We start from the raw sequence: 27,277 nt of genomic DNA on the forward strand, positions 1-27,277 counted from the left end.
AGCGTAAGATAAAGATAGTATGATTCTCTTTGTCTATGTTTGAAATAAGGCAGACTTGTGCCAAACTACACATTGAATTTAAAACGGTATTTTTGTCGATGGCAATTTTCTCTCTCAACTGTCAGTGTCATTGTCATTTGTCACTACACCTGCTTATCACCTGCTATGCTGCTTTATTGCATGCATCCGTGTCTTAATGTTGTTTGTTTTGTAGTTTTCGTATATTAATATTGTAATATACCAAATAATAGATCTGCAATGGATACAGTGTATGTGAAGACAGAACCTTTATGGGACGCACCGGCTGCTTGCTCGCCGTCCCCCCACGGTGAGTCGCACGCACTATGCATATCGTATCGATTATTCATCCATACTATCCATACTAATATTATAAATGCGAAAGTCTGTCTGTATGTCTGGCTGTCTGTCTGTGTGTTACCTCTTCACGCTTAAACCGCTGAACCGATTTAGTTGAAATTTAGTATACATTTAGTTTGAGTCCCGGGGAAGGACATAGGATACTTTTTATCATAAAACTCACCCCTCAAGGGGGTGAAAAGGGGGGTGGAAATTTGTATGGGGAATCAATAACCGCTGAACCGATTTAGATGAAACTTAGTATGGGGATAGTTTGAGCTGTGGGAAAGGATATAGAATAACTTTTATCCCCGAAATCATCCCTTAAGGGTGTAAAAATTGGGGTGGAAGTGTATAGTGACGACCGGTCTGGCCTAGTGGGTAGTTACCCTGCCTGTGAAGCCGATGGTCCTGGGTTCGAATCCCGGTAAGGGCATTTATTTGTGTGATGAGCACAGATATTTGTTCCCGAGTCATGGGTGTTTTCTATGTATTTAAGTATTTATATATTATATATATCGTTGTCTGAGTACCCATAACACAAGCCTCCTTGGGCTTACCGTGGGACTTGGTCAATCTTTGTAAGAATGTCCTATAATATTTATTTATTTATTTATTTATTTATAGTGTGGACCAATTTGGGGGTGAAAAAAGCAGATTTGTTTAAGTTAAGAATTAAGGTACCCAAATTACTAATTCCACGCAGACGAAGTCACGGGCAAAAGCTAGTAATATTATAAATGCAAAAGTGTGTCTGTGTCTGTCTGTTACCTCTTCACGCTTAAGCCGCTGAACCAATTTAGTTGAAATTTGGTAAAGAGATAGTTTCAGTCCCGGGGAAGGACATAGGGTAGTTTTTATCCCTGAAATCATCCTTTAAGGGGGTGAAAAGGGGAGTGGAAGTCACGGGAAAACTCTAGTAGAAATATAAATATTTATTGACAAAAAACATGTACATGATACTTACATGCCTATTGGGTTCTGATCTAGGATTTCCTGTTATATTTACTATTTAAAACGAAGTAGGTACTATAATGTATCTTGAATATTTGTTTTTATGAGTTTCTTATATTTCGGTACCACTGTACAGTTGCACATGACATCTTAGGTTAACTGACGTGTTTTGAGTTTTAATTGTAGTTTATCTACACACCTATGTAAATGACCCGTTTTTGATAGTAGTTATAATAAGCTGCCCAGAGGCCTACAAAAAGGTCTCCTGTTCCATTTCTCTTGGCACGTTTGTATTTCTGGGCGGCTAGACGGGTAGAGTATAATGTAAATGACCATAATAATTCATATGATGATGATGTATTCCTGTTATCCCTCATTAGGGACATAGGGCTCGCAGAAGAATCCTCCATTTGTCACAATCTTGAGCGGCTACTTCCAGCTCTTTCCAGTCGAGTCCAGTTGAGCCAGCCTCTTTCTTATAATAATTCATATAATACCACAGAATATGTCATATTACTATACAATACAATTAGCCTTTAATCACTGACTATTTTTAAAGATAAGTTTAGTTTCTTTATAATTGATTAATAATTTTCACTAGTCAGGTTGTCGGGGTTTCTGACAAAAGCTTTCCAGTCATCTCTGTTTCGAGCTGTTCTTATCCACTTTGGTGGGAAATCGTCCTCCCATCTAATTTTCGGGTGTTCCTGACCTCTCTTGCTGTATGTAGGGAACCAGTTCGTTATATTTTGTGTCCATTTGTCTACTTTCGATCTTGACATGTGACCTGTCCACCTCCATTTTTCTTATTTCTCTGGCAGCGTCTCTAACTTTGGTCTTTTTCCTGATTGTTGTCAGTCTCCATCTGTCATTTATCATTTATTTATTGTATTGTCATGTACATAATAGGTGTTACATAATATAAAGTCAGATCATGACACCCTGTAAGGGCACACAATAGTAATATTATTCTAGGCTAATTACATTTACTTATTAGTAATCAATTTAAATTAAAATAAAATAAATGACCGCAAATCTTAAAACTATATCTAAGAATATATCGTCAAAAATAATTATATTGGTAAATGATTAATTGAATTGATTTGTCAGTTTATTATTAATACTTATTATTTTAATTTATTGATGTCGTATAATAATAAGTAGGCTTATGGTAGAAAAAAATGTCAAATTGCAATGTAAAATCCTAGTTTCATCAGCTTAGCTAAAATAATAATATAATGTATTATTGGAATTTATTATTCTATTCTTAGCATGCTTCTTTCCATGCTGTGTTGACAGACCGCAAATTTTACATTAATTATATCAATGTCTGGTATTATATCGCGATATTATCACCGAAATTCGGGAGAGCACATGTGCTTACGTACCTGACAAATCCAGACTGGTTTTGTTGGCGTACCCTCATATTTTTAATACACTACATCTGGTATTAGTTTTTATTGCTTCGATTGTATGCCGGCGCCGCTGGGCTAGGTTCATGTGACTAATAAGTTATATGGTTATCTGCTTCTATGTGCCTAGATTACCTTCATTATCTCACCTGTTTCTTTTCAGGGCATATCTCTGAAACTGAATTGTTGAAGACCAACGCATCGCGCATTAAGGAGGAGACTGATCAACAGGAACCTCATATTGACATGAAGCGAGAGGATATTCACATGAAGGAAGTCAATGAGCTACCAGTGGTTATTGATGTGAAGCGGGTTAAATACCAGAAAGACGAAGTTGTTGATGTGAAATTAGCCATTGCCATAGAAGAAGAGGTCAGTCAGATAAAGCAAGAGGTTTACGTGAAGCAAGAAGTCATCCCTAATGATGATGATATCGACATAAAGATCACTAACATGAAAAAAGAGGTCACTCACATGGAACAAGACGTCATGGACCTTCATGATGAAGTTATTGACATGAAGCTGATCACTAATATGAAAGAGGTCGCTCACATGAAACAAGAGTTGAACACATGTGATGAAGTTAATGTGAAACAAGATGTTGAACTGCAAGATAAAGATATCAATGTGAATAAAGATGTGAAACAGGAAGTCACTGATTTGCAAAAGGTTAAAGATACAAAGAAGGGGATATATGTACAAGAAAATATGAATGATGCGAAGCAGATTGGTCTGCAGAAGGCCGTGTGGATCAAGAAAGAGGTAGAGGAGCTTTACTCGGAACACGAAGTGCGGGAGGAGCTGGTGCTAGGTCCTGCTGAAGTGCAGACGCGTGCACAATCTACAACTCAAGGTCAGTAACACACTCACACCGTTAAGAGGAAAGGGGACGGTTCTCCATACAAACGTAGTCCCCATTTTCCTCTCTGGATATTGACATTATGGAAAATATTTTTCCATAAGAGGATCCCTGGCGCCAATTACCTTCGATCTGAATCCCTTAGTTTTGTAATTGTTTTTTGTAGCTTATCATATTAACAACAACGGCTTTAAGCAGTATAGTATTTTTATATATTTACTTCAAATTTCATTGTCTCTGAGATATTTGGCATCAAAGTTAGGCCATAAAACTGGTTTTCTGACCATAACTTTTGTGTTAATTAGTTTAAAATCAAAATCTCTGACCAGTTTTTAGAGACGTTACAGACGAACCCAAATATGTAGATTTCGTATATCGTCAGGTGACATTAATACTCACTAATTACTACCACAAGTTAATAGCCATAGTGAACCACATCTATACCTAAATAAGGTTGATTTTTGTTCAATTATTTCTTAGTAATTGGTGAGTTTTGGTTGTCACCCACAGATTTTATATATACGCTAGATGACGCAAATACCACGATTTGTATTGAAATCAAGCGTGCCGACTTTTTCATACAAAATTAACGCATAATATAATTTTAAAATTACTTATCTGTGATAGGGAATATGTTCTTGCCTTTGGGTGCTCGCAATTTTTGGGCTGTTGCAGTTAATTATCATGCAACGAAGCATTTTTAAAGTTTTCACGGACGTCCGGCTGCAACAACCGGCGGCGTGGACTGTAAAGAGCGACGGTCAACCTCGACGCTTGGTCGGGGTTCGGACACGCGAAGTACATGCATTTGCGTCTTCTATGGTATATTTATTTCTGTGTTGTCACCTGACGATTTGTAAGATCCTTCAGTGGTGAAGGCCGGCCTTTACCACTGGAGGGCTTCGTCACTTTTTCTTTAATATATGACATCTATTACAGTTTTTAATTTATATATAGTAGTGTGCCTAATTAAAAAAAACACAAATCAAAATATTTAATAAAATAATTTTCACCTCGGCAGCTCGAACAAGCCTACTTTCGTCACTCCCTGGAGTGAGGAAAACTTTCCTCACTCTAGGGAGTGAAGAAAGTGCGACTTTCCTCACTCCAGGGAGTGAAACAAAGTAGCTTTTTAATTTAGTGAAGGCCATGAACTGCCACTTCATGCTTTGATTAATTTTTTTTCTCTGAATTTTTCTGTGTAATTCGAAATACATTTTATCCTTTAATATGTTCTAACTACTGAGGTGAAAAATTATGTGTGCAACACGAGAGCAAAGTTATTTTACATCTCGTGTTTTTGAGTCCCTCGCTACGCTCAAGATATTAACTTAGAATCTTTCGCTTTCTCGGTACTCAAAATAAACACTCGCAAGAAGAACCAACTTTCCTCTCTTGTTGCACAAATAACTATTGATTAGTTCCCAAACTTGTTAATGTTTAAAAAAATCATAAAAAATAAGCGCAAAAAAAATTCGCTTCTTTCAAATACGGCAGATAAAGGTTGAAGAACCGATAGCCGTTTGTCTTACAATTCTATCTGTAGTGCAAATGTAGGAGTTACGCCTTAAAACTTGTCAAAAATCGATGAAAACCTCAGAGAGCTCCATCCATTTTTATCGATATTACCGCAGAAAGTAATCCAATGGAATATATGTTTTTATGTATGTTCAAGTTGAACAATATTTGCATTTATATTTTCATAGGAAGCAGTTTATAAGAATGTGTTCAACATATTAACTACTCATTTTAACTAAATTATATGAAGTAAATGTTTCGCGTCAGGCCTATTAAGTTAAAAGTCTTATATAGGTAAGCTAATGCTGCAGAAGACATAACTAAGTATCCAATAATAGTTACAATTTTTTTTACACTACGTCGGTGGCAAACAAGCGTACGGCCCGCCTGATGTTAAGCAGTCTCCGTAGCCTATGTACGCCTGCAACTCCAATAATGGGCACTTGACAAAATTACGTCTTGTCAGCTATTTTTAAATGGGTTTTTAATTTTGTCACATTGCGTATGTCCTGGCTCTTTCTATCCCTCGCGAATTCACGCTTGTTGCAACTATTTGCTTAGTTAGAGACTACATTGCAAATTGACTTTCTTGTTTTGTTATAGAGACACACAGGAGAGGGACCACAGAAGACTTACTGGTCGTGGCGAGCGCTAGTAAAGCCCCATACGAATGCCGCGTCTGCTCGAGAGTGTGCAAGCATCCGAGTGCCTTAAAGATACACATGCGAACACACACGAGGGAAAAACCTTTCTCATGCAAAACATGTAACAAACAATTCGCAATACACGACACTTTAGTGAAACACGAGCGCGTCCATACCGGCGTTAAACCTTACTCCTGTAGCTCGTGTATTAAACAGTTTGCACACAAAAGCGGTTTAAAGATACATGAACGAATACACACCGGGGAGAAACCATACGCGTGCACACTGTGTGACGAGAGCTTCACTAGTCTGGATAATTTGAAGAATCATAAATTAAAACATATCGGTGAAAAGCCGTATTTCTGCAGCGTGTGCGAAAAGAGGTTCACTAAGCGAAGTACATTAAACAGTCACGAAAAAATCCATAAAGGAGAAAAACCACACTCGTGCAGTATATGTAATAAAGAGTTTTTAAAACTTAGTAATTTAAAGATACACGAACGAAGTCACACAGGCGAAAAACCTTATTCCTGCGGAATGTGCGAAAAGAAGTTTGCACACCGCAGTCATTTGAAGACTCACGAGCGTATCCATACCGGTGAAAAGTCGTATTTTTGTGGAGTATGTAACGAGACGTTTACTCAGCGCACTACTTTAAAAAATCATGAACGGATCCATACAGGGAAGAAGCCATACTCTTGTGGAACATGCGGCAAGAAGTTTGTTTACAGCGGCCATTTAAAGGTTCATGAGCGTATTCACAGCGGGGAAAAACCTTATTCCTGCGAAGTGTGTAAACATAGCTTTATTGATAGCAGCTCTTTAAAGAGTCATGTACGGATTCACACCGGTGAAAAACCTTACTCCTGCGGTATATGTATGAAAGAGTTTTCACGGTTGAATACTTTAAAGGTTCACGCACGCACCCACACGGGTGAGAAACCATTTTCATGTGGGACGTGTGAGAAGACATTCGCGCGCCGCTCCCTTTTACTTTGCCACGAGCGTGTACACAGCGGGGACAGGCCATATACCTGTGATATATGTAAAAAGAGCTTTTCGCAACGGAATACATTAATAATTCATGAAAGGATTCACACAGGTGAAAAACCATTCTCATGCGAGATGTGTGAGAAGAAGTTCACTAACCGCAGCGGTTTGATGAGCCACAAGTGTGTACACACCGGTTAAAAAAACATTTTTCTTGTGAATAATGTTAAGAAGGTATTAAAAAACGTCATTATCATCATTTTAGCCTCCTGTCGCTCACTGCTGAACGTAGGCCTCTCTTAGTGTACGCTACTTATCCCGTTACTAGTAATTAATTAGTAATTTATAAATGTAAAAGTGGAAAAATTACTGCTTTGGGTGAGACTTGAACTTTACTTTAAAATTTGAGTTCCCATATGATTTTCTTCTAATTAATATTTGTAAACAGCAAAGCTATTTGGACTTTCATTACAATCTTTGAATTATTGTGTGACTAACACTACAAACCATATGTGACGTTTACAACTAAAAGGTACCACATTGTCGCTAGTCGATAAGGTTGATTTCAAATTGAAGCTATATGGAAATAGCGCCTTATTGACAACCGACAATAAGTAAGTACCCTTTTGGTTGAGAATGGCACATATACAGGGCTAAAGGGTGGATTTTTTAAATGAGGGACTGAGGGCAGCCGTATCCCGTGCTGCGACGTGCGAAAATGTTCTTAGAAGACCTGGCCTCACTTTTAGACCGAGCGTTAGCGGCAGTCTCCGTTTCATCTTGGGAAAAATTGCTTTCGTATGTCCGAAGCCCGTTTCTCAAAAGCTTGTAGAAGTCCCTTTCTAACAAATGCGGTCAAAAAGTGACATCCGCTTGTATTACAAGTTACAAGCTTTTGAGAAAGGGCCCCAGATATTCTCCACAGGTTGCGTTTCTCAGCCTATTCTCGGGAGAAATTTGTGAGCAGGTTCGATGTTTAAATAGTTTTTCGGTAGTCAAAGTGTTAAGGGGCTCCCATACAACGAACGTGTTTTTTTTGCCGTTCTTTTGCGTTATGGTACGGAATCCTTCGTGTGCGAGTCCGAAATGCACTTGGCCGGTTTTTTTTTATCGAAACTATAGGTACTGCACATGAAATGGATTCAAAATCAGTCCATCGACTAAATTTATTGCAAGCTTTCTAATGGTACCCCACACGATTCTCACGCCTTTCAACCCCCTAAATGTCCCCCTAAAATAAGAAATAAACGGGTTTGACTTATTCTTAGTATTAGTGGCGGTAGTTATTACTGTTCCAAATTTTAGGTATGTACGTCAAATGTGTCGTTTTCAAGCAAAAGGTACCACATTGTCGCTTGCCATAAGGACGCTCTGACAGGTTTTTCGTATAAAGATACAAGCTATTTTCGCCCTTATGGTAAGCGACAATGTGGTACCTTTTGATTGAAAACGTCCCAAATGTTCTCTGAGAAAAACGAAACGCATTTACGATTACGACAAACGCAATTAGAATGTAACTATAGATTATTAGAAATTAATGATTATTTTCCCTGTGATATCTGTGATAATAGTAATGATCTTAATTGTATATCAAAGTGTGTAAGACGAAAAGAACACATACAGTTTATATTTAGCCTATATACTGGTATAGTAAAGACTTTGCAATCGTGTGCTAGCGTTACCTCTGATTCTCGTCTCGGTCAGTGTGGTAAAAAGAAACAGATAATAGGTTGGAACTTTCATGTTAAAGAAAGTCACCAAACTTATAAATATAACTTTAATCGCTGGTTGGTAGCTGGCAGGCCGACCACTGGGGAAACTTACGCAGATTTCGTTAACAGTAAAAAGAAATTCAAGGCTAAACTTAAATGGTGTCAAAATAACGCAGAAAGGATTAAAATTGACATCCTAGCAATGCATAGGAAAGAGAAGAATTTCGCGAACTTCTGGAAACAAACCAAGAAGTTTAGCTGCAAGCAAAGTTTACCAGTGAGTGTGGACGGTCTGCAAGACCCAACACAGATAGCCAATATGTTCGGTGAGAGGTTTAAGATCGTTCCTCAACCGGTGCCCGAGTGTATGCTGCAGAGCAAGCATCTAGAACCCGGATCTGGTATTAACCCGTTACTCCAATTTACGCCGGAGGATGTCAGTAAGGTGGTACAAACCATGAAACGAGGCAGATCACCGGGACATGATGATCTTGGTCTGGAGCATGTACTCGGAGCCGGTAAGGTATTGTATGAAAAACTTTGTTCTTTGTATAATATGTGTATTAGGTTTTCATACCTGCCACCCGACCTCATGAAAACTATTGTCGTGCCTATAGCTAAAAACCGGAAGGGAGATACGAGCTCTTCGGCAAATTATCGTCCTATTTCCCTGGGTACAGTCATTGGTAAGATCCTCGAACGACTCTTGCAACTTGAACTGCATAAACATATCAATATTGACGACGCGCAGTTTGGCTTTCGTGCCGGTTTGTCAACAGATTCCGCTATCTTAAGCTTAAAACACACTGTTAACTATTACACCAGCCGTGGAACTTCGGTTTATGCGTGCTTCCTCGACCTGAGCCGTGCTTTTGACTTAGTGAATTATAAAATTCTCTGGGACAAATTGTACGGCTTAGGCACTGCGAGAGAGGTAGTGGAGCTGTTGAAGTGCTGGTACGGAGGCCAAACAAATCGTGTGAAGTGGGGCGACACGACTTCTAACAGTTACAGGTTAGAATGCGGTGTACGCCAAGGTGGGCTTACGTCTCCGGATCTCTTCAACGTTTATGTCAACGACCTAATAGTGAAATTGAGGGGCGCGCGTACTGGATGTCATCTTGGTGGTACGTGCGTCAACAGCCTCAGCTACGCTGACGACATGGTGCTGCTCAGTCCCTCAATTAAAGGCTTAAAAAAATTGCTTTTGGTCTGTGAGGATTATGTAAATTCTCACGGATTAAAGTACAATGTGTCTAAAACTGAAATGCTAGTTTTCAGGGCGGGAAGGGGTCCGGATTACGTGCAGGAGGTCAGATTGAATGGAGATGCGGTAAGAGTTGTAAAACAATTCAAATATCTAGGGCACATCCTAACCGAGGATCTCAAGGACGATAAGGACATGGAGAGGGAGCGAAGGGCCTTATCGGTCCGCTGTAACATGCTGGCGCGCAAATTTGGCAAGTGTGGCAACGACGTTAAAATAACTTTATTCAATGCATATTGCCAATGTTTTTACACTTGTCAACTTTGGACAGCTTTTCGACGAAAGTCGTACAGCAGCATGAGGGTGCAATACAATAATGCATTTCGCGCCCTCATGAGGCTGCCACGCTGCTGCAGCGCGTCCGGCATGTTTGCCGATGCGCGTGTGCCGGACTTCTACGCGGTGATGAGGGCACGTGTAGCTTCCTTTTGGGAGAGGCTGGGGCGCTCACACAATGAAATTTTGAAAACCATTTTTAGGGATCCGGATAGCCTATTTTTCCGATATTGGCTGTCTGTACACCGAGATGAGAATCGGAAATAACGTCGTATGATGTACTTGTGACATAATTGCAATTTATTTATTGTAAGCTTAGTGAAGTAGTAATTAGTGTTAAATAGTGTAATTGTAGTTGTCTGTAAATTTTTCATGGGTGATCCTTGCCTGTTATTAAACGTTTTATTATTATTTATTATTATTATTATTTATTATTTAACCAATTTGTAAGACCGAAGTGATCTCTTAAGTGCTCCGTGAACAAAGTTTTGTATAGAGCACTAAAAATAAAACAATCATATGTACTGTACATTTTATTTATCTTAAAGAAATACATTTGTACTACCGTACATACAGACATCCACTTACCAAAGATCAATAAATAGTGGAGAAACAAGAAAATACTGAATTGCTTAAAATTTTAAATTACGATTAAGATTAAAGACATAAATAATGATAGTTAAATAAGTATGATCTGAGAAATCTCAGGCAGTTTACAAAGTTCTAAAGAAAATAGAGCTCTTAAACCGTGGAGTTTTCTCAGATCTCTGATAGATGGCGTTATTATAAATAAGTTAAATTAAATTCGTTACATTTAAAATCGTTTGTTTCAAAAAAGATGTCGAATCAGTCTTTTAATTCCGACACCTTTTACGATTAGTGTTTGCTCATTTTTAAACATATCCCTTATGGATATAACATTTTCTAAATAACTTACTTTTGGAAAGGGATATTTAGAAATCAGAAAATACAGATGGCATTTTAAGATCCCAGTGAGCCTCTTCTGACTTGACTTAAACTAAATATTTAGAAAGGTATGACCAATCTGAAATACGTGACATCATCCTGCCACCGAGCCAAAAGTTATTTTCCGTATTATGGCAGCAAAATCACAAAAAAAGTGGTCCTATCTTTATGCGGACGTGATGATATTATATTGTGTTATCGTATTTTATAGTCGATTTCTATATGCTTATTTTATTAGCACAAATCTTCTATTGTTTCAATGTAACTCACTGTTTTACAGACTAGATTCATCAAACATTTCCTACGATTCTTTCTTCTCAATTTTATCTCCGAACTCAGGTTCCTTTTCATAATCGCCTTCACTTATGCTCGTTGCTACTGAGATTTCAGTAATTGGCTCCTGTTTTTCAGTGACTTCGGCTTTCTCGTCAAAATAGATAGCTACATCGTTGTCATTGATTTCTTCAACTGGCGCTACTTTATCCACGTTTGGGGGCGGCACTACGACGGTGTGAGTCACCGAGTTATCAGCTCTTAAATCGCATTCTGTGTGCTGAATATCACCTCTGTGTCTGTGTATTATTTCACTGTTAAGTATCTGTTTGATATCTTTGTTAGTGCTCTGTATTTCTTGATCAATAGTTACCGGTTTCTCTTGAGTTTTCTCTTTTTCTTTGGTTCTATCGATAGGCTCGTAGCCAGCAGGCAAAATAAGGCCACCGGCGTCTAAGTTTGCTAAATCTAAAGTGCTGGCTTGTTCGAAATTGATGTTCTGGTTCTGGACCTTCACTTGTCTCGGTTTCTGCGAAGGCTGCTCGATGGCTTGCAAGATACTTTGCAAGAGACCTTCAGATAATAATTGCTCGTGAGGTATCGAAGGTTGTCCTTTGCCATTATGGTCAGCTGAAGACTGTATTTGGTACGAATAGCTGTTGCCTTTGTTCTTCTCTCTCTGTCCGAATTGTGATATTTGTCCATTGACCTGGCTCAAGCTTTGGCTTGTCGATACAATTTTCTGCTGTAGTTGCTTAGTTTCTTCACTCAAATTCCTGATTTTCTCAGAAGTTTGGAAGATCTGCTGTTGTAGTCCTTCATGTTTGTAACTATGCTTTCCGGACTCGTCTTTTATTGATTTACCTTTCTGTATGCTTGTCTTTTCCGTCTTTTCGCTCTTTATGTTATTGCTTGGTAGAATCGTTTGAACTAATGAGTGAGAGGCGGTATCTAGGTCTTTAGAATTGTATGAGACTGACTCGCTTCCAGCCACAGGAGTGTTGAAGCCATTCGAAGGCGACATTAAGGTCTGTTGGCTTTTAGATAAGGTTGATCCTAAAGAGCTCAAACTGGCGACATAACTGGACGCTAACTCTGAAGGTATCTTCTCCCCCATTTGAGCCGCTTTAAGAATAGCTTCGTGATAAGGACAGTGTTTCAGAATGGCGGCCGCATCCAAGTTCGAAAGATTGGCTAAGATCATACCGTCTAAAGAAGCCGTTACTGAATTTGTATTAGAGCCTGAAGCTGTATGATCGGCTATAGTTCCGAGAGGTGCTGAGTAAGAGTCGATAGGAGAGCCATATAAGCTGCTAGGTTGCTGTCCTTGTTGTTGGAAGTTGAGAGGGTTGCCGGCGTGAGGCAGACTGAAAAGGCTCGAAGGCTCGATAGACAAAGCAAGGTTTCCAATGCCAAAGTTCCCGATCTGATGATTAGCGTCTTTAATTTCCCTGACAGGTGGAGGCAGATACGCCGGTCCTTGTTTGATGTGATCAATATTATGAGCATCTTTCACTCGCGTGGTTTGCCCGATGTTCTGGAACAGTCCTTCAGGGACGGAATCCCTGAATTTAATCGGGTGACGAGGAGAACTGCCGCCTGAATGTCCGCCGCCTGAGTGACTTCCGTACGGGATCGGGAGATTAGCTGGCGGTGGGCGTGGAGGCGCTCCGTATTGGCTTCCAGGCGGTACTCCATAAACACCAGAAGGTGGAACTAAGCCTTTAGCGCCCTGTTGTCTAATAGACGCAGGGTACGATCCTCCTGATAGGGACTCCGCAGGCGGAGCGCCGTAAGTATCAAACGGCTTGCCCTGCGCTAGCGGCAGACTCTGAACACTAAGATCTTGGTTCGGTTCAGTATAATGCGCTTCAAATACCGTCTTTGATTGATCAATGTGATTAGAATCTCCACCAACGATAGCATTTAAATCAATATTTGCTAAGATATCTTGATGTACGCTGGAGTAGCCTGTAGATATTTGAGCTCCAGGGAAAGAGGGTCCTGCGTTCACGCTTGGTAGTGAATGACCATCTAAATTATAATGAACTTCTTGGACGGGTACGGGCGGTGGCGGACCGTATTGGTCTCCGATATTATTGTCCAGGTTTTCAATTAGAGGCTTGGAGACTCCAGGAATCGGCTTCCATCCGTCGTAGAGTACATGAGGGGGCGTAGGTGGGGCGGGGATGCCTGGATGCGGTGGCCTTGGGTTTGGGTCAGGTTGCGGAGGACCATAATGCCCGATGTTACCGATATCTTGGACCACGACTTGCTCATTAGGTCCTATAGGGCCGATGGTGTGTCCAGGGGGACCGTAAGTGTCAGAAGGGATGGGAAAGTTAGGTTTCAGGTTTAAAGGTAAGGATGGGATAGGGGTTCCGTAAATGGTCGCTGGTAAATCGATGTTTCCGATTCCCGTGCCAAAGTTCTGTGGCAAATTGATCGGTGGAAGCTCAGGTAAGGCCGGTAAGGGTATGTTGTTTACTGGGGCACCATAATTAGTCTGTAATTTAGGCGGTCCATATACAGGTTTAGGATGTCCGTACATTTGTTTCGGGACGCCATAAACTGGCTTAGGGAATTGAACTTTCGGTGGTTTGAAAGGTGCTCCATAAGTTTGTTTCGGGGGACCGTAAGTTTTCTTAGGAGGTCCGTAGACGTGTTTCGGGGGTCCATACATTTGTTTAGGGGGCCCGTAGGTCTGCTTGGGGGGTCCGTAGATGGGCTGAGGCTTGCGTACGGGGGGTGGGGGGCCGTCGTAGCCCTGGCTGGGGAACACGATGGGCTGTGGGGGTCCGTAGGCGCCGGGTGGGGTGTCGAAGATGTTGTTCTGGAAGTCCTGCTGCTGGAACACGGGCGCTGAGAGCTGGAGACCTGGAAACACGTGAAATAGGAGGTTTACATTTATTATAATTTTTGGTGTACTTCCTTATTGGCGAAATTTATTTCGCCAAATTTCACTTGGCAACCAACTTTTCGCCAAAGTTTCATTTGACAAACCAATCGTTGGCATAACCTTACTTCGCAACCATTTCATTTCGCAAGTCCATACTTGCGAAATGAAAATGACGTACTAGGTTGGGTTAGGTTAGGTTGGATTATGTAAATTTGCGAAATGAAATTTCGCCCAACTAAAAATATGGGATAAATAGTTTTTTTTTGGTATCCTTTAAAATTACCGTTAGGTACGTATTTAATTCTACTTCGACACGATAATGTGTTTTGGGCACAGAGTAGTTATTGTTAAAGAAATATGATTTGCACCAATTAGCCACCTGTCTAGCTGCGTGTGTAATCAAATCATACACCTCTACTCTCCTGGCGATACCTATAGCATAGAGTAACTTATACTAGAGCGTTACTGTCATAGTAAATTTTGTAACCCCAGTAAATTCACTGCCATCTGTAGACACACTTTAAAACTAAAAATAAATATTTATAAAAATACGATAAAATGTATTTAAATATGGATAAATGATTTTTTTTATTTGCATTAATTATTTTTATGATTTTGACCCATGTTCTTTCACTGATATGCGTTAAAATTGTTAAATAACAAACGAAACCGTCAACGCCATCTATATGACAGTAAGCCAAAGCTAGTAGCGCCCTCTGAACGAGAATCAAATTTTCTTGATTTTCGAGGCACGTTTTTTCCTTAGACTGTATCCATCTATTACGCAGTTATATCTATCTTTGCCTATAGTCAGACTTACGAGTATAATCTGCATCTTCTCAAATGTGGTGTCAATAATGACATTAGAGTTTTGAATGATTCACGGTTAGTTTCACTAGACTTCTATCTAATAATGACATTGTCAAGTACTGCCATAGACAGTAGACAAGATGGCGCTGGTCGCTGCTGCAAAGGCTGCGTTCAGCTTATGGTTGGGCCGTGTCGTACGGCTGCGATCGTGGCCCAAAATGGTCCCGCCGGAAGATCAGCGCTGACCTTCGGTTCAGCATTATGCTGAGGCGAGACCATTTCGTGGTAAACTTCAACTCCTACCTATTTTATAAATTCCTGTAGTTTTAGTTATACTTTTGTATGTAATTTTAGTTTTAAGTTTATCACGAATAAAACATTTGATTCTGATTCTGATTCTTAAATGACTTTAGACGGTAATCTGTTAAACAAAATCCATTGTCTCTTTTGTGCGAGCTGTCGGCCATTGTGTGCCATGTGTGTTGGCGCGTGCCACGGCGCGTGCGGCGCTCACACACTATGGCAAAGTAGCGGAAATATCGGTAGGTACCGCTACTCGACACTAGATGTCACATGTGTCGCGACTGACGAAAAGTGTATTGCTCAACAATTTATAACTAATATTATAAGTGAAATAAAACTATGAAAACGGATTATATCGCGTATATTGAATTTATAATACATCCCGACGTTTCGAACTCTTTACAGCGTTCGTGGTCAACGGGTGACTGTGACGCGATATAATCCGTTTTCATAGTTTTATTTCATGAGTAACTATCGCGGTAACCGAAGACAATATAATATTATAAGCATAAGGAATTGAAAATAGTCTTCTTAATTCTCTTTGGTTTGGTGTAGATACTAGTTATTAGGCAGTTAACGAAACCTGTTGTGGATGTCTGTACTGAATGTGCTCATTTTGACGAAGCGTATATGTATTTCTGGATTACACTAATGAATATTTACCATTAGAGTTGTCTCTCGGGGGACCGTACGCGTCGGACGGCAGCGGCTCTCCATATGAGTTGGACAACGATGCCTCGCGCTTCTGAGCTTGACCGCCTGAAAAAATGAGTAAAACTTTAGGAGCTGCCCATCACAAATCGACATGCTAGGAGTAAATTTTATGGGGGAATAGCACAGATGTAGAAAGCCTATTCATATTACAAAAAAAATGTGTTCGAATCTTGGCTAACATACATATACCGGAAAGTAGTAAGCCCCACTTCATCGATCTAAAAATACTTACCTTAACATCAATATACATTTTGGAAACATGTAAGTTTGTAAAAAAATACCCTCAATTTTATACCAAACATTCAGACATACCCCGACGCTACGCCAGCAGGTTTGAAAATAAGTTGGTGCAGGTTATCCCCTCGAAACTAAAACTACATTCAAAAAGTCCTAACTCGATGGCAATAAAAATATTCAATAAAATTAGTAACGAAATAAAAAATACCAAGTCCGACATCATTCATAATCATATTCTTTAAAAAATTAGCAGAACACCTGATTAAAAAAGCCTACATTAAATGAATTTACTACATTAAATTAATTTTTTCACGACCAATAATTATAATTAATAAAGTACCCATTATATAACCTTGTACAAAAACTTCGTTCTCCTCTTGAATAAACTGTTTGCTGTGCCCTACAGGGTGTCATGTTGTACACAATTCTATGTTAAGTATAGGTTAAGATACAATGTGATATGCAATAAAGATTATGAGTATGAGTATGAGTAAATATTGAACAACATTTACACAGAAGAGAGTGGAAATTAAATAACCTGTGCAATGCTGTGTACCAGACTGCATCGCTTTGGCCACGAGATCCTGGTAGCTGTCTTTGGCCACCAGACCTGGTGGAGTCTCTTCTGTCAACACCAGTTCGATGACATTGTCACTGTCATTTAACTAATGTCCATACCCACCAGCCTCGCTTTACTTAACGCCCTCGCAATCACACTCGGCTGGTAATTCCCCCAATTCTACTCTCAGATAACAACAAATTCCCGTAAAAAGAGGTAAAGGGCGCCCACGTATGGTCTTTCGATTTCTAGGTGGGCCCAAACTGCTTATTTGTCTATTGTCAAATAAAAACGGCGCGTGCTACTACCTGTATAAAAATAATGTTGGATCGTTTTTAACTATAAAACTCCCGTGAGACTCAAACATATTAGATTATTTTAAACCGGGTCACTCACGTATTATTCGGTCCTCGTAAATTGGACCGAAACATGTCGAGCTATTCGACGTGAGTGACCCGGTTTAAAATAATCTAAAATGTTGGATCGCTTTAACCGGTTAATGAATTACGACTCTATGGTAATTGGAATAATATTGAAAATGAAGATATAGAAAAATATAATGAGAGGCTGTGTGTGGTCTCTCTACGGTTGTTAAGTGCCGGCGAGTCGAAGTCGAATCTATCTATGCGTAACAAACGAGAAACAAGAGCACACGCACCTACACTGGTTTTTTGAGCGTTGGATTAGCCCGCGCTCAGGTACCAATTAGAATTACACGACCCTTTTTTGCAGGTAGTGGCACGTGCTTAACAATAGACAAAGGATTAGCCGTTCGGGGCCCGGTAGAAATCGAAAGACTATACCACCTGGAGGCGTAAAGTTGAAAAGGAGGCTGCATCAGCTTGGCTGCACGAAGCCGGAGGAGGCCGCGCTTTACCGTGAAAAATGCAAATTCCTTCTGAGAGCCCTATATTTTTTTTTATACCATGACGGTGGCAAACAAGCATACGGCCCGCCTGATGGTAAGCAGTTACCGTAGCCTATGGACGCCTGCAACACCAGAGATATTACACGCGCGTTGCCGACCCTTTAAAAACCTGTACACTCCTTTTTTGAAGAACCCCATACTGTAGCCCCTCGAAAACCTCGGCAGGGAGCTCATTCCACAGCCGAAGCGTACGCGGGAGGAAATTCCTCTCGAACCGCACATACGCGACCATTTAGGTGCTAGGGTGTGAGGATGAACGCCCTGCCGATGGCGAGCTGTGCGGTAATAGCAAGGATGTCCCTGATGAAGGGTAACAGGATACCGTCATCATCAACAAGCAGTATCTGTACAATTACCTGACTGCGACGCTTCTGCCACGAGGTCCTGGTCGCTGTCCTTGGCCACCAGACCTGGTGGAGTGTCTTCTGCTAACGCCAGTCCGAGGATACACCACAGCAGCAGCGTCTGGAACAGAATATCAGAGGTTATGTATACCAGTGGTTTGTTACTCAATGGGGTTGGCAACTGTCAAAGGTTTGCATAGATGGCGCCATGATAGCTTGCCCCTTTCTCTAGTTTTTTTCTATGAGATTTGGCTTAAGGGGCTGTCATCCAGGCCAAAAAAACCGGTCAAGTGCGAGTCGGACTCGCGTTCCAAGGGTTCCGTACATTACACAATTTAAACCATGTATTTTTTTAATGTGAAACGTGAGTGAAATATCTTTAAAAAAACCCGTAGGAAATCAAAAACTAAGTAATTAAGTCCGACACACGCTTGACTGCAAATTTCTAATAGGTTTTTCTGTGATAGGGAACTATTTTGTGTATTTTTTTTTCAAAATTTTAGCCCCAGTAGTTTCGGAGATAAAGGGGGGACGATGGTAATTTTTTGCCTAGTTTCTTGAATTACTTCTAAATTGTTTATCCTAAAATAAAAATAAAATATATTTGAGATTCTCACAATGAGCTCTTTCATTTGATATGTAACACGATATAGTTTAAAAAACTTTATTTTTTAACACTGATTTAAACTTTCACGATTTTTACTCATTATTATTCACAACGACGGGACTTAATCGCGTAAAATAAGTTTACCTAAATAAATTACCTCCAACGTTTCGAGGACGGCGTTGTCCCCGTGGTCTCGGAGAATTTTTTAATTTTCTCATCTACCCCCTAAAAGTGGCCCCCATGTTTAAAATTCATTTGTTTACGTTACATGTCCGTCTTTGGGTCACAAACTTACATATGTATACCAAATTTCAACTAAATTGGTCTCGTAGTTTCGGAGAAAATAGGCTGTGACAGACGGACAGACAGACGCACGAGTGATTCTATAAGGGTTCCTTTTTTCCTTTTGAGGTACGGAACCCTAAAAAACAAGAATTTGACACATTTCTTGGGATTGACAGGGCAAGCTATGCTGGCGCCATCTGTAAAATAATTACACCGGCCAACCCCATAGCTTCGTGCAGGATTTTTTTGGAAGATATCAATCGATCATGCTTTGCGTGGGATTCAAATTTAATGTTTCTAATAAACCTACTATCTATTGTAACATGTAGCCCGCTCCACACTCGTGCGCGAATCGCGGCGCGAAGCCGCGAACGCGAGTGTGGAGCGGGCGTCGCAGATCTGCGAAATCGACTCCACCTTCGCGTTCGCGGCTTCGCGGCGTGGTTCGCGCATGAGTGTTGAGGGCCCTTGTGAATTATAACAAAAGTTGTAAATATTTTGTTCGATTAATACGTGACCACATGTGCGTAGCTTCCGAATCTGACAGTCACTTAGAGAAGAAACTAGGCCTTAAGGACGACTTACGTGAAAACGGTCCGGGTCGGGCACGAGGCGTACGATGGGTCTCTATTGTTTGAATTATTGAAAGTCATAATGTAATGATTGTCATATTATCATTAGTCATAATTTTGTTTTTCTCAGAAACGCGTAACTTTTCAGGATTGCCATAAAACAAACCTAACCTAACCTATCTATAGGATAACCCGAGGAAAATCCTGAAAACTTAACGGTTTCAGAATTATTACTAATGATAATATGACAATCGTTACATTATGACTTTCAATAATTATGTCAAACAAAGGGACCCCGCGAAGGATACTTCGTTTTCTTTAAGTATCACTGATCACCCGTCATAGAAAACGGAGTGTCCATGCCATGTCATTATATAATGTCATTTGGGGCATTTTCTATGAAAAGGGACCTTATTGTCGATGGCGCTTACACCGCACAGCGTCGCGCGGCATTGTATTTATATCGGAGCATCGTTAATAATGCCGTAAGCGCCATCGACAATAAGGTCCATTTTTATAGAAAATACCACATTTTAAAATGAGATGACTCAATTGTATGGCGGCGGCTAGGCTCGTGCGTGTTGGCAAGTCCAACAGAACATACTTGTTATATAATGTATTAACTCCTTTTTACACTCTGTTATTTTACTTTTTCTGTTTCCATGTAATCGGATAACAATTAGAATCTATCCTTCACATTCACCTTACAGGTGCTTACATTGTGTGTGCTTTAAATATAATAAATTGTGACCATCAAGACGGGCTTTCCTTTCTCGCCTTACTGAACCAGCCATTCCACCTCACCGCTGAACAGTGCGAACTACCGCTAACGTTTCAAAGATAGAAATAGAGCATCTTCAGCTGTTTACCTTTTCATTACCTATACAAACATCTCAACCTAGCATTAAGATCCCAGCAGTAATTGCATTACCGGCAGACCATTTAGAGAATTATCTGAGGCAGGGCTCGGAAACTAGAAATTATGAAGACGACTTTCTCTTTTTATAGAGCGCTTCTGTTTGTATTTACAAGTAAATTGCACATGCATCATATTGTTCATTTACCCCATCAGCATTTATAGACCGCGGGCCAGGAACAGATTTCCATGACCAATCGCCTCCCGGGCGAAAACTCGTATAGTGGTTTACAGCTATGTATGATGAACCCTCGTGAACGTCAGCTGCCGCTCCGTTGGTGGGTTGAGGAATGACAGCAAATAATTTCAATAAAAACAAATTTAGTCATCGCCTCCCGCTTGATACTTTGTCAGATGATAGTTTAGATGCTATTGTGAATAAACAAAATCGTCAGCCGATTGTATCGCTGTGGAAAGACCGTCAGATGGTCACATGAACATGTAAAAAAGAAAATTCTTTTCAGTCATCGGCGTCATCGCCTCCCGTTGGATACTCTGTCAGATGATAGTTTAGATGCTATTGTTAATAAAACAAGTCGTCAGCCGGTTGTATCGCGGTGGAAAGACCGTGTTACGCGTTTCGGTGGCTGCCATTCCTCAACCCACCAACGGAGCGGCAGCGTTAACCGCTATACGAGTTTTCGCCCGGGAGGGATGACTGCGAAGTTTATATAAAAGGTTCGTAGTCAATCACCTATTCATTCATTAAATATTTACGTTCGCTATAAGTTAACTATAATAAATCAAGTTTATTATCAATATATCGTCTTTCGTGTTCCAAATTACTATCAAGATATCTATCAAGTTAATGCAAGTATTCTGACATTAGTGGTCCTTCGAACCGGATTTGAACCAGTGACCTATCGATACTTGTCCAGCGGGGCTAAGATGGACGGCTGTCTATCATTTGTCACCATACCTGTCACGCTCCAACAAGTACGTAAGTGACGCATGATATGGCAAGTGACAAAAAGGCGACCATGATACCGCTGCAGGTGTGGTGACCTTTGTATTTCTAGCTGATCATATTTTGAACTGCCTATCAATTGGAAAGCGTTATGTAGGAAGCGATAAAGCGATACTTAGTTAAAATAAAACTGACGTTTTTTAAAAAGTGACCAAGCGCCACTGAGTTAAAACAGAGAAAATGAATCTGCGCTTTTCCGCCATCGCCCAACTAGGGTAGAAAATTCTCGAAAAAATCAAATCGTTTTTTTCAGGACGTTTTGAAATTTTAGTTTTTTCGTTTTTTTTCAGTTTTTATCGGAAAAATATAGACACTAAGTGACATTATTTTTTCCCGAATAATACTGAAAAAAACATGGCTTAGAAAAAACGGGAATACTTCCGGGAAAAAAACTGGTTTTTTTTTCAACCCTACGCCCATCACGACAACATGGTTGGCAGTCCTCAACTGTGCGTTTCGCTAGAAACTTCCTGCCTCGCACAGCTAAACTGTGGAATGAACTGTCACCTGCGGTATTTCCGGACCGATACGACCTTCAAATCTTCAAGAAAAGAGAGTACTCCCATCTAAAAGGCCGGCAAAGAACTTACAACCCCTCTGGTGTTACCGCCGCCCACAGACATTCGTGCATGAGCGGCGGTAATTCGGCGATTCGACTGCTCGTTTGGCTAAAAATTAAAAATGAGATGCAAAGATTAAACTTTACAATTGCATCTTTTTAGGGTTCCGTACCTCAAAAGGAAAAAACGGAACCCTAATAGGATCACTTGTGCGTTTGTCTGTCTGTCTGTCCGTCTGTCACAGCCTATTTTCTCCGAAACTACTGGACCAATTGAGTTGAAAATTGGTATGCATATGTAAGTTTGTGACCCAAAGACGGACATGTAACGTAACCAAATGAATTTTAAACATGGGGGCCACTTTTGGGGAATAAATGAGAAAATTAAAAAATGAAGTTTTTCAAACCATATCGTGTTACATATCAAATGAAAGAGGTCATTGTGAGAATCTCAAATATATATATTATTTTCATTTTAGGATAAATATTGAAGATGTTATTCAAGAAAATAGGCAAAAAAAATTACCATTCCCTCCCCCTTAATCTCCGAAACTATCGGGTCAAAAAAATTTGAAAAAAATACACAAAAGTAGTTCTTTACCTAGATTACAGGAAAACCAATTAGAAATGTGCTGTCAAGCGTGAGTCGGACTTAATTACTTAGTTTTTGATCCGACCCCTACGGGTTTATTCACATAAACCATAAACCATAATTATCTAATTTCAGTAGTGGAAACTGTTTTGGCTTATGTATGTATTTAAGTGTAATTATCTAGATGTGTCATCTTTCGCTGTTTGTTTCCCATTATCAATAAATAAAAAAAAAAATAAAAAAAATACATTGTTTAAATTGTGTAATGTACAGAACCCTTGGAACGCGAGTCTGACTCGCACTTGGCCGGTTTTTATTTAAATTTAATCTTGGACGAAACACAAAAAAAACGCGTTGCGTCGTCGTAAGAAAATCCCCTCGTTACGATGCAATACGTAGGTACTTTCCTAGCTTACTTTAGTACTAAACTAGGTAGATCTGTGTAAGATAAGGCCCGTGTATCGGCCACTTAGCGTCATACTAGGTCTGTGGTATCGGCAATGACCCTGTATCATGGACTAATGAGTAATCTCCATAGAGTACACTCTCGCCGCACAATGAGAACGTAAACTAGATTAAAGCGTAGTGCGGGGAAAAGTTATCGATAGGTATTCATTTATTTACATTGACTTTTATTTGTGGTATTTTCTATAAAAAGGGACCTTATTGTCGATGACGCTTACACCATTATAAACGATGCTCCGATATAAATACAATGCCGCGCGACGCTGTGCGACGTAAGCGCCATCGACAATAAGGTCCCTTTTCGTAGAAAATGCCCCATTTACTCTTAGCCTAAGGGCGGTTACAGACTAGCGTATTTTACGCGTTACATTTCTCTACATTTGGTTTTTACGAGCTCACACGCGCGTTGCTTTTCCCTATATTTGGTCTATACGAGCAAACCGCCCTGACACTGCGTATTATGTAAGCGAACACTCGCGAACGCGAAGCGAAGCGTGGCGGGCCCAAGGCGTTCGTTCGCGTTCGCAACGAGACACGTAGGACACTTCTATAGGTATCAATAGGATTGATTCACCCCGCGCCGCTTCGCGTAGTACGCTGCAGCAGGGGTTCCCGAATTTGAATCCTGGTAAGGGTATATATTTGTGTGTTTATTACAAATATTTGTTCCCGAGGTATGAATGTTTTCTATTGTCTATAACTGTAGGTATTCTGTGTTAGTGGGTATCGATTATGTTACTTTAACCGACTTCTAGATTTCTTATGAGAAGATTCTCAATTTGTCGGATCTTTTTTAGGGTTCCGTACCCATAGGGTAAAAACGGGGCCCTAGCTATTACTAAGACTCCGCTGTCTGTCTGTCTGTCCGTCTGTCACCAGGCCGTATCGCATGAACCGTGATAGCTAGACAGTTGAAATTTTCACAGATGATGTAGTTCTGTTGCCGCTATAACAACAAATACTAAAAACAGAATAAAATAGATATTTAAGTGGGGTCCCCATACAACAAAGTGATTTTTTGCCGTATTTTGCGTAATGGTACGGAACCCTTCGTGCGCGAGTCCGACTCGCACTTGGCCGGTTTTTTTGTAATAAAGAAATTCAATTAATTAAAAAATAAAATGACTTGTTTGGTAAAGTTATTTTGTTATCGATTATTTTTTTTATCGATAACTGCGATACACTGCGGCCGCTACTGTACGACAATGTGTTCCCCTCTATTGGTCTATTGTGTATTACGCCACAACCATAGACAATCGGACCCAATTAAAGACAAACAGAGTTCCCGCGCTTTTTGCCGTCATGGGAAGTGTCGTGGCGGAAGTGAATGTAGGTATAGACAACTTTTTTTACTCCGGGCAGACTATGGATAACTTTACTGCCAAATCGATATATTTACTTGTTATTTATCATTTTCTTTTCTCAAATCGCCTATTCGGAAAACGGCTTTTTCTTTCCTTCTAGAAGGGATCAGTGGCACTTTTCTTCACTGCTAGGAGGGATCAAAGTGACATTTTTCTGTTCTAGGACTATTATGTTTTTTTGCATACTATTTTGTAGCTTAAATAATATTTTCAAATATTATATTTTCATGTGAAAAGCATTATGTGTCACATGGTAGCAAAATCATTTCCACTTGAATTCCTACTACGCTCGGGATTCAATGTACACCCACGCCGTAAATATGTAATTTTGCTCCCGAGTGACACAATCTACTACTTCATCACACTTGCAAAAAAATATTGTTAACATATCTTAAAACAGAAGTAACGTAGAGTAGAGGCACCAGTGCCCGACACAGCTCCAATAATCGACATTTTCAATCATAATGTCATAACAATAAAGTTGACAGCAAGGTGTCGAATATTGGGTCTTAACATGTCGATTATTGGGGTGTTTACGCTATACTTTGTTATTGAGGTAAAACGTTAAAACCCGCGCGATCACCAAATCTTCCGCATTTTTCATTTTAATTTCCTGGAGTTACGCCTCCTCTCTGGACTTTTAATTGTACAACGATAATGACGGTCTTCCGAAAGCACTAAGAAACTAACCACGCCGATAATGGCTACATTTCCTTAGTTCAGTTGTTCCACGTTCCGCTAGTTTTCGCTTGTAAAGGGAAGTTATTAGTTCCGATACTTAACTGTGGGAAAGATATTAATTGCATATAGATAGAGATGAGAGATGGGATGAGATAAGTTTTTTGCCTAATAACCTATTTAATTTGGCAAGACGCCTTTGACACCTTCCTTTACAATCGGCCGGAGAAAGCACAAAATTGGGAGTTGATCGAATGACTTTTGAGTTGTTCAGAATGGTCCTTAATCCTTAAGCATCTAAAACAATTCCCGAATAGTTTTGAAAAAGAACATTTCCTGAGTAATGACGTCATCAAATGCCTGGCACCTTTATTACAAGACAAGAAGGTGCCATACATATTCAATATACTCTATGGTGCCATACCCAGCCAGGAACATGCCTGCTCCGGACCAGCCAGCATACCAGGGAACGAAATTTTGTGGGGAGTGACATTATGAATTAGGATGCGGGAGGGATAGTTATAATCCTAAAGCCAATATTGGAAGGAAGGAGGGGTAGGTTATGTCGTTAAGGAGAGCGTTAAGAATCAAAATTCCATCCGAATTCTTAGAGGATATAAACAAACGGAGTAGCCACTAACAGGCGTTCCCCCTCTGTCGAAAATAGTCGGCCAATGGTCATACACAATGTATGTATGGACTAACGTTTATCTTCAATCAATCAATCTTTAAGTAGTATGGCTCCATCGGTACTGTCGATGATTTCGCCAACGTCAAAGTGGGATCCACGTGGAATCGAATTAATAATTCTAGATTTTCTTCAGCCAGTGTACGGTAAATAAAATTATGGGCCTCTAGGGCTCTAGCCTGACACGGTTAGAGGTAGAAATACCAAATGCTCTTAGAGCACGACGTTGTTCGGTAGTTATTGTTGTTGTTGTCTCGTAAAACCGATAGCTGGATTTTACGAGAAGCACGTGGACTACCGGCCGTTGACTCCAAAATGGTGGTTAAACACGCTTTGAGATTAATTCTCCATTCACTGCACACTACCAAATTAGATTAATGTATAATAAAGCTATCGATATTACACTTTAAACAATATTAATGAACAAAAAATAAAGGAATTAATCACGAGGCTACTATCAAGATGGCGTTCGAACCGGAAGTCCGACGTTTATCTTATCTGACATGGCTGGTATACATTTGACGTTCCCCTCCCCCGCAAAAATTGGCAGACTGGAGATTTTATTTCATACAAATGCAGACCAAAACGTTACCCACTACGGCACTAAAAAGGCTATTATGTGTTTCCACTTTCTACATCACGACTAACAGCGCAAGCTAATTAAAGTCAGATCATTAAAATGGTGATTTGATGATTCTCGGAACGGTTTGTATTCATTAATGTTTTCGTTTTATATTTTTATGTAAATGTCGTCAAGTTTATGTAGCTTAAAGTATGGAAGGTAGAGGTAAGGAAATGAATCATCATGTATCAAAAAGTGACCGTAAAAAACAGTAAATAGGCGGCGCCACCATACACTGAAGTACCTAGACCATACACCTAGTATTTTATATACCTATAGATGTGCACCCGTGCGACCGTGAGGGACAGAACATACGCAACGCAACAAAATTAAAAACACGTTTTAACATTCCTGACGACATACCAGAAACAACCTACGTAATTTGGTCGTGTTATTTGCTGCCCCTCCCCCATTTCATCTCTACATTATTATACCTCTATGGTTCATGTCATAGAGTCTCCTATATAATACAATACTCTTTGGTCTCAGAGCCTACCTAGCGCCAACGGATAGATTTGGAACTATTATTTACAGTTGAAAGCTGGTCACTTTTGTAACAATTCTGCCATAAGAGATTGCGATCCTTTCTATACCATCCATAGCTTAAAGGTTCCGTCAATAGAAAGCGGCAAATTTAAAAAAAATTGGCGCAAAGGGTAACCGTCCCGTACGTCTACGTAAGGGGGGGTGGAGGGGTAGGTACGCTCAGGTATGCGACGCTGGGCTATTGGCCTACACCTCAAGTCCATCATACACGTCCCCGTCGTCCCTGTATCTGCCGCCGCGGATCAGGGACGAGCTCACCCAGGGTTACATTTGTGGGTGGGCCGTCTCCCCCGGGCAATGCTAGTGGTCGTAACGGGCGTCGCTACATTTACCAACATACCCCGGACCACTAGTAGCCAAGTATGAGGGCCCCGCCTGGTGTGGGCCACGCCAA

At 40.2% G+C, this 27,277-nt stretch overlaps 2 protein-coding genes across 5 annotated transcripts in view; one reads left to right on the forward strand and one right to left on the reverse strand.

Moving 5' to 3' along the window:
- Positions 1-162: 162 nt before the first annotated feature.
- Positions 163-7,111, forward strand: LOC134753360 (zinc finger protein ZFP2-like). The gene is made up of 3 exons (XM_063689240.1): positions 163-328; positions 2,887-3,576; positions 5,704-7,111. The coding sequence occupies exons 1-3, from the start codon at positions 259-261 to the stop codon at positions 6,933-6,935; spliced, it is 1,992 nt and encodes a 663-aa protein (XP_063545310.1). The 5' UTR covers positions 163-258; the 3' UTR covers positions 6,936-7,111.
- A 4,109-nt stretch (positions 7,112-11,220) lies between these two features.
- LOC134753353 (uncharacterized) overlaps positions 11,221-27,277 on the reverse strand; it is a 62,357-nt gene continuing 46,300 nt past the window's right edge. For 2 of the 4 annotated variants that reach the window (XM_063689229.1, XM_063689228.1), the window contains 3 exons: positions 18,035-18,143; positions 15,904-15,999; positions 11,221-14,105 (listed from right to left, as the gene is read on the reverse strand). In XM_063689229.1, the coding sequence (XP_063545299.1) occupies positions 11,257-14,105; positions 15,904-15,999; positions 18,035-18,143 (3,054 nt within the window). In that variant the 3' untranslated portion in view covers positions 11,221-11,256. The remainder of the gene's footprint in view (positions 14,106-15,903; positions 16,000-18,034; positions 18,144-27,277) is intronic. The other 2 variants (XM_063689231.1, XM_063689230.1) reach the window with 1 other exon arrangement.

This window comes from Cydia strobilella, chromosome 26, assembly GCF_947568885.1.
Source record: "Cydia strobilella chromosome 26, ilCydStro3.1, whole genome shotgun sequence".
NCBI classification, from domain to species: domain Eukaryota; kingdom Metazoa; phylum Arthropoda; class Insecta; order Lepidoptera; family Tortricidae; genus Cydia; species Cydia strobilella.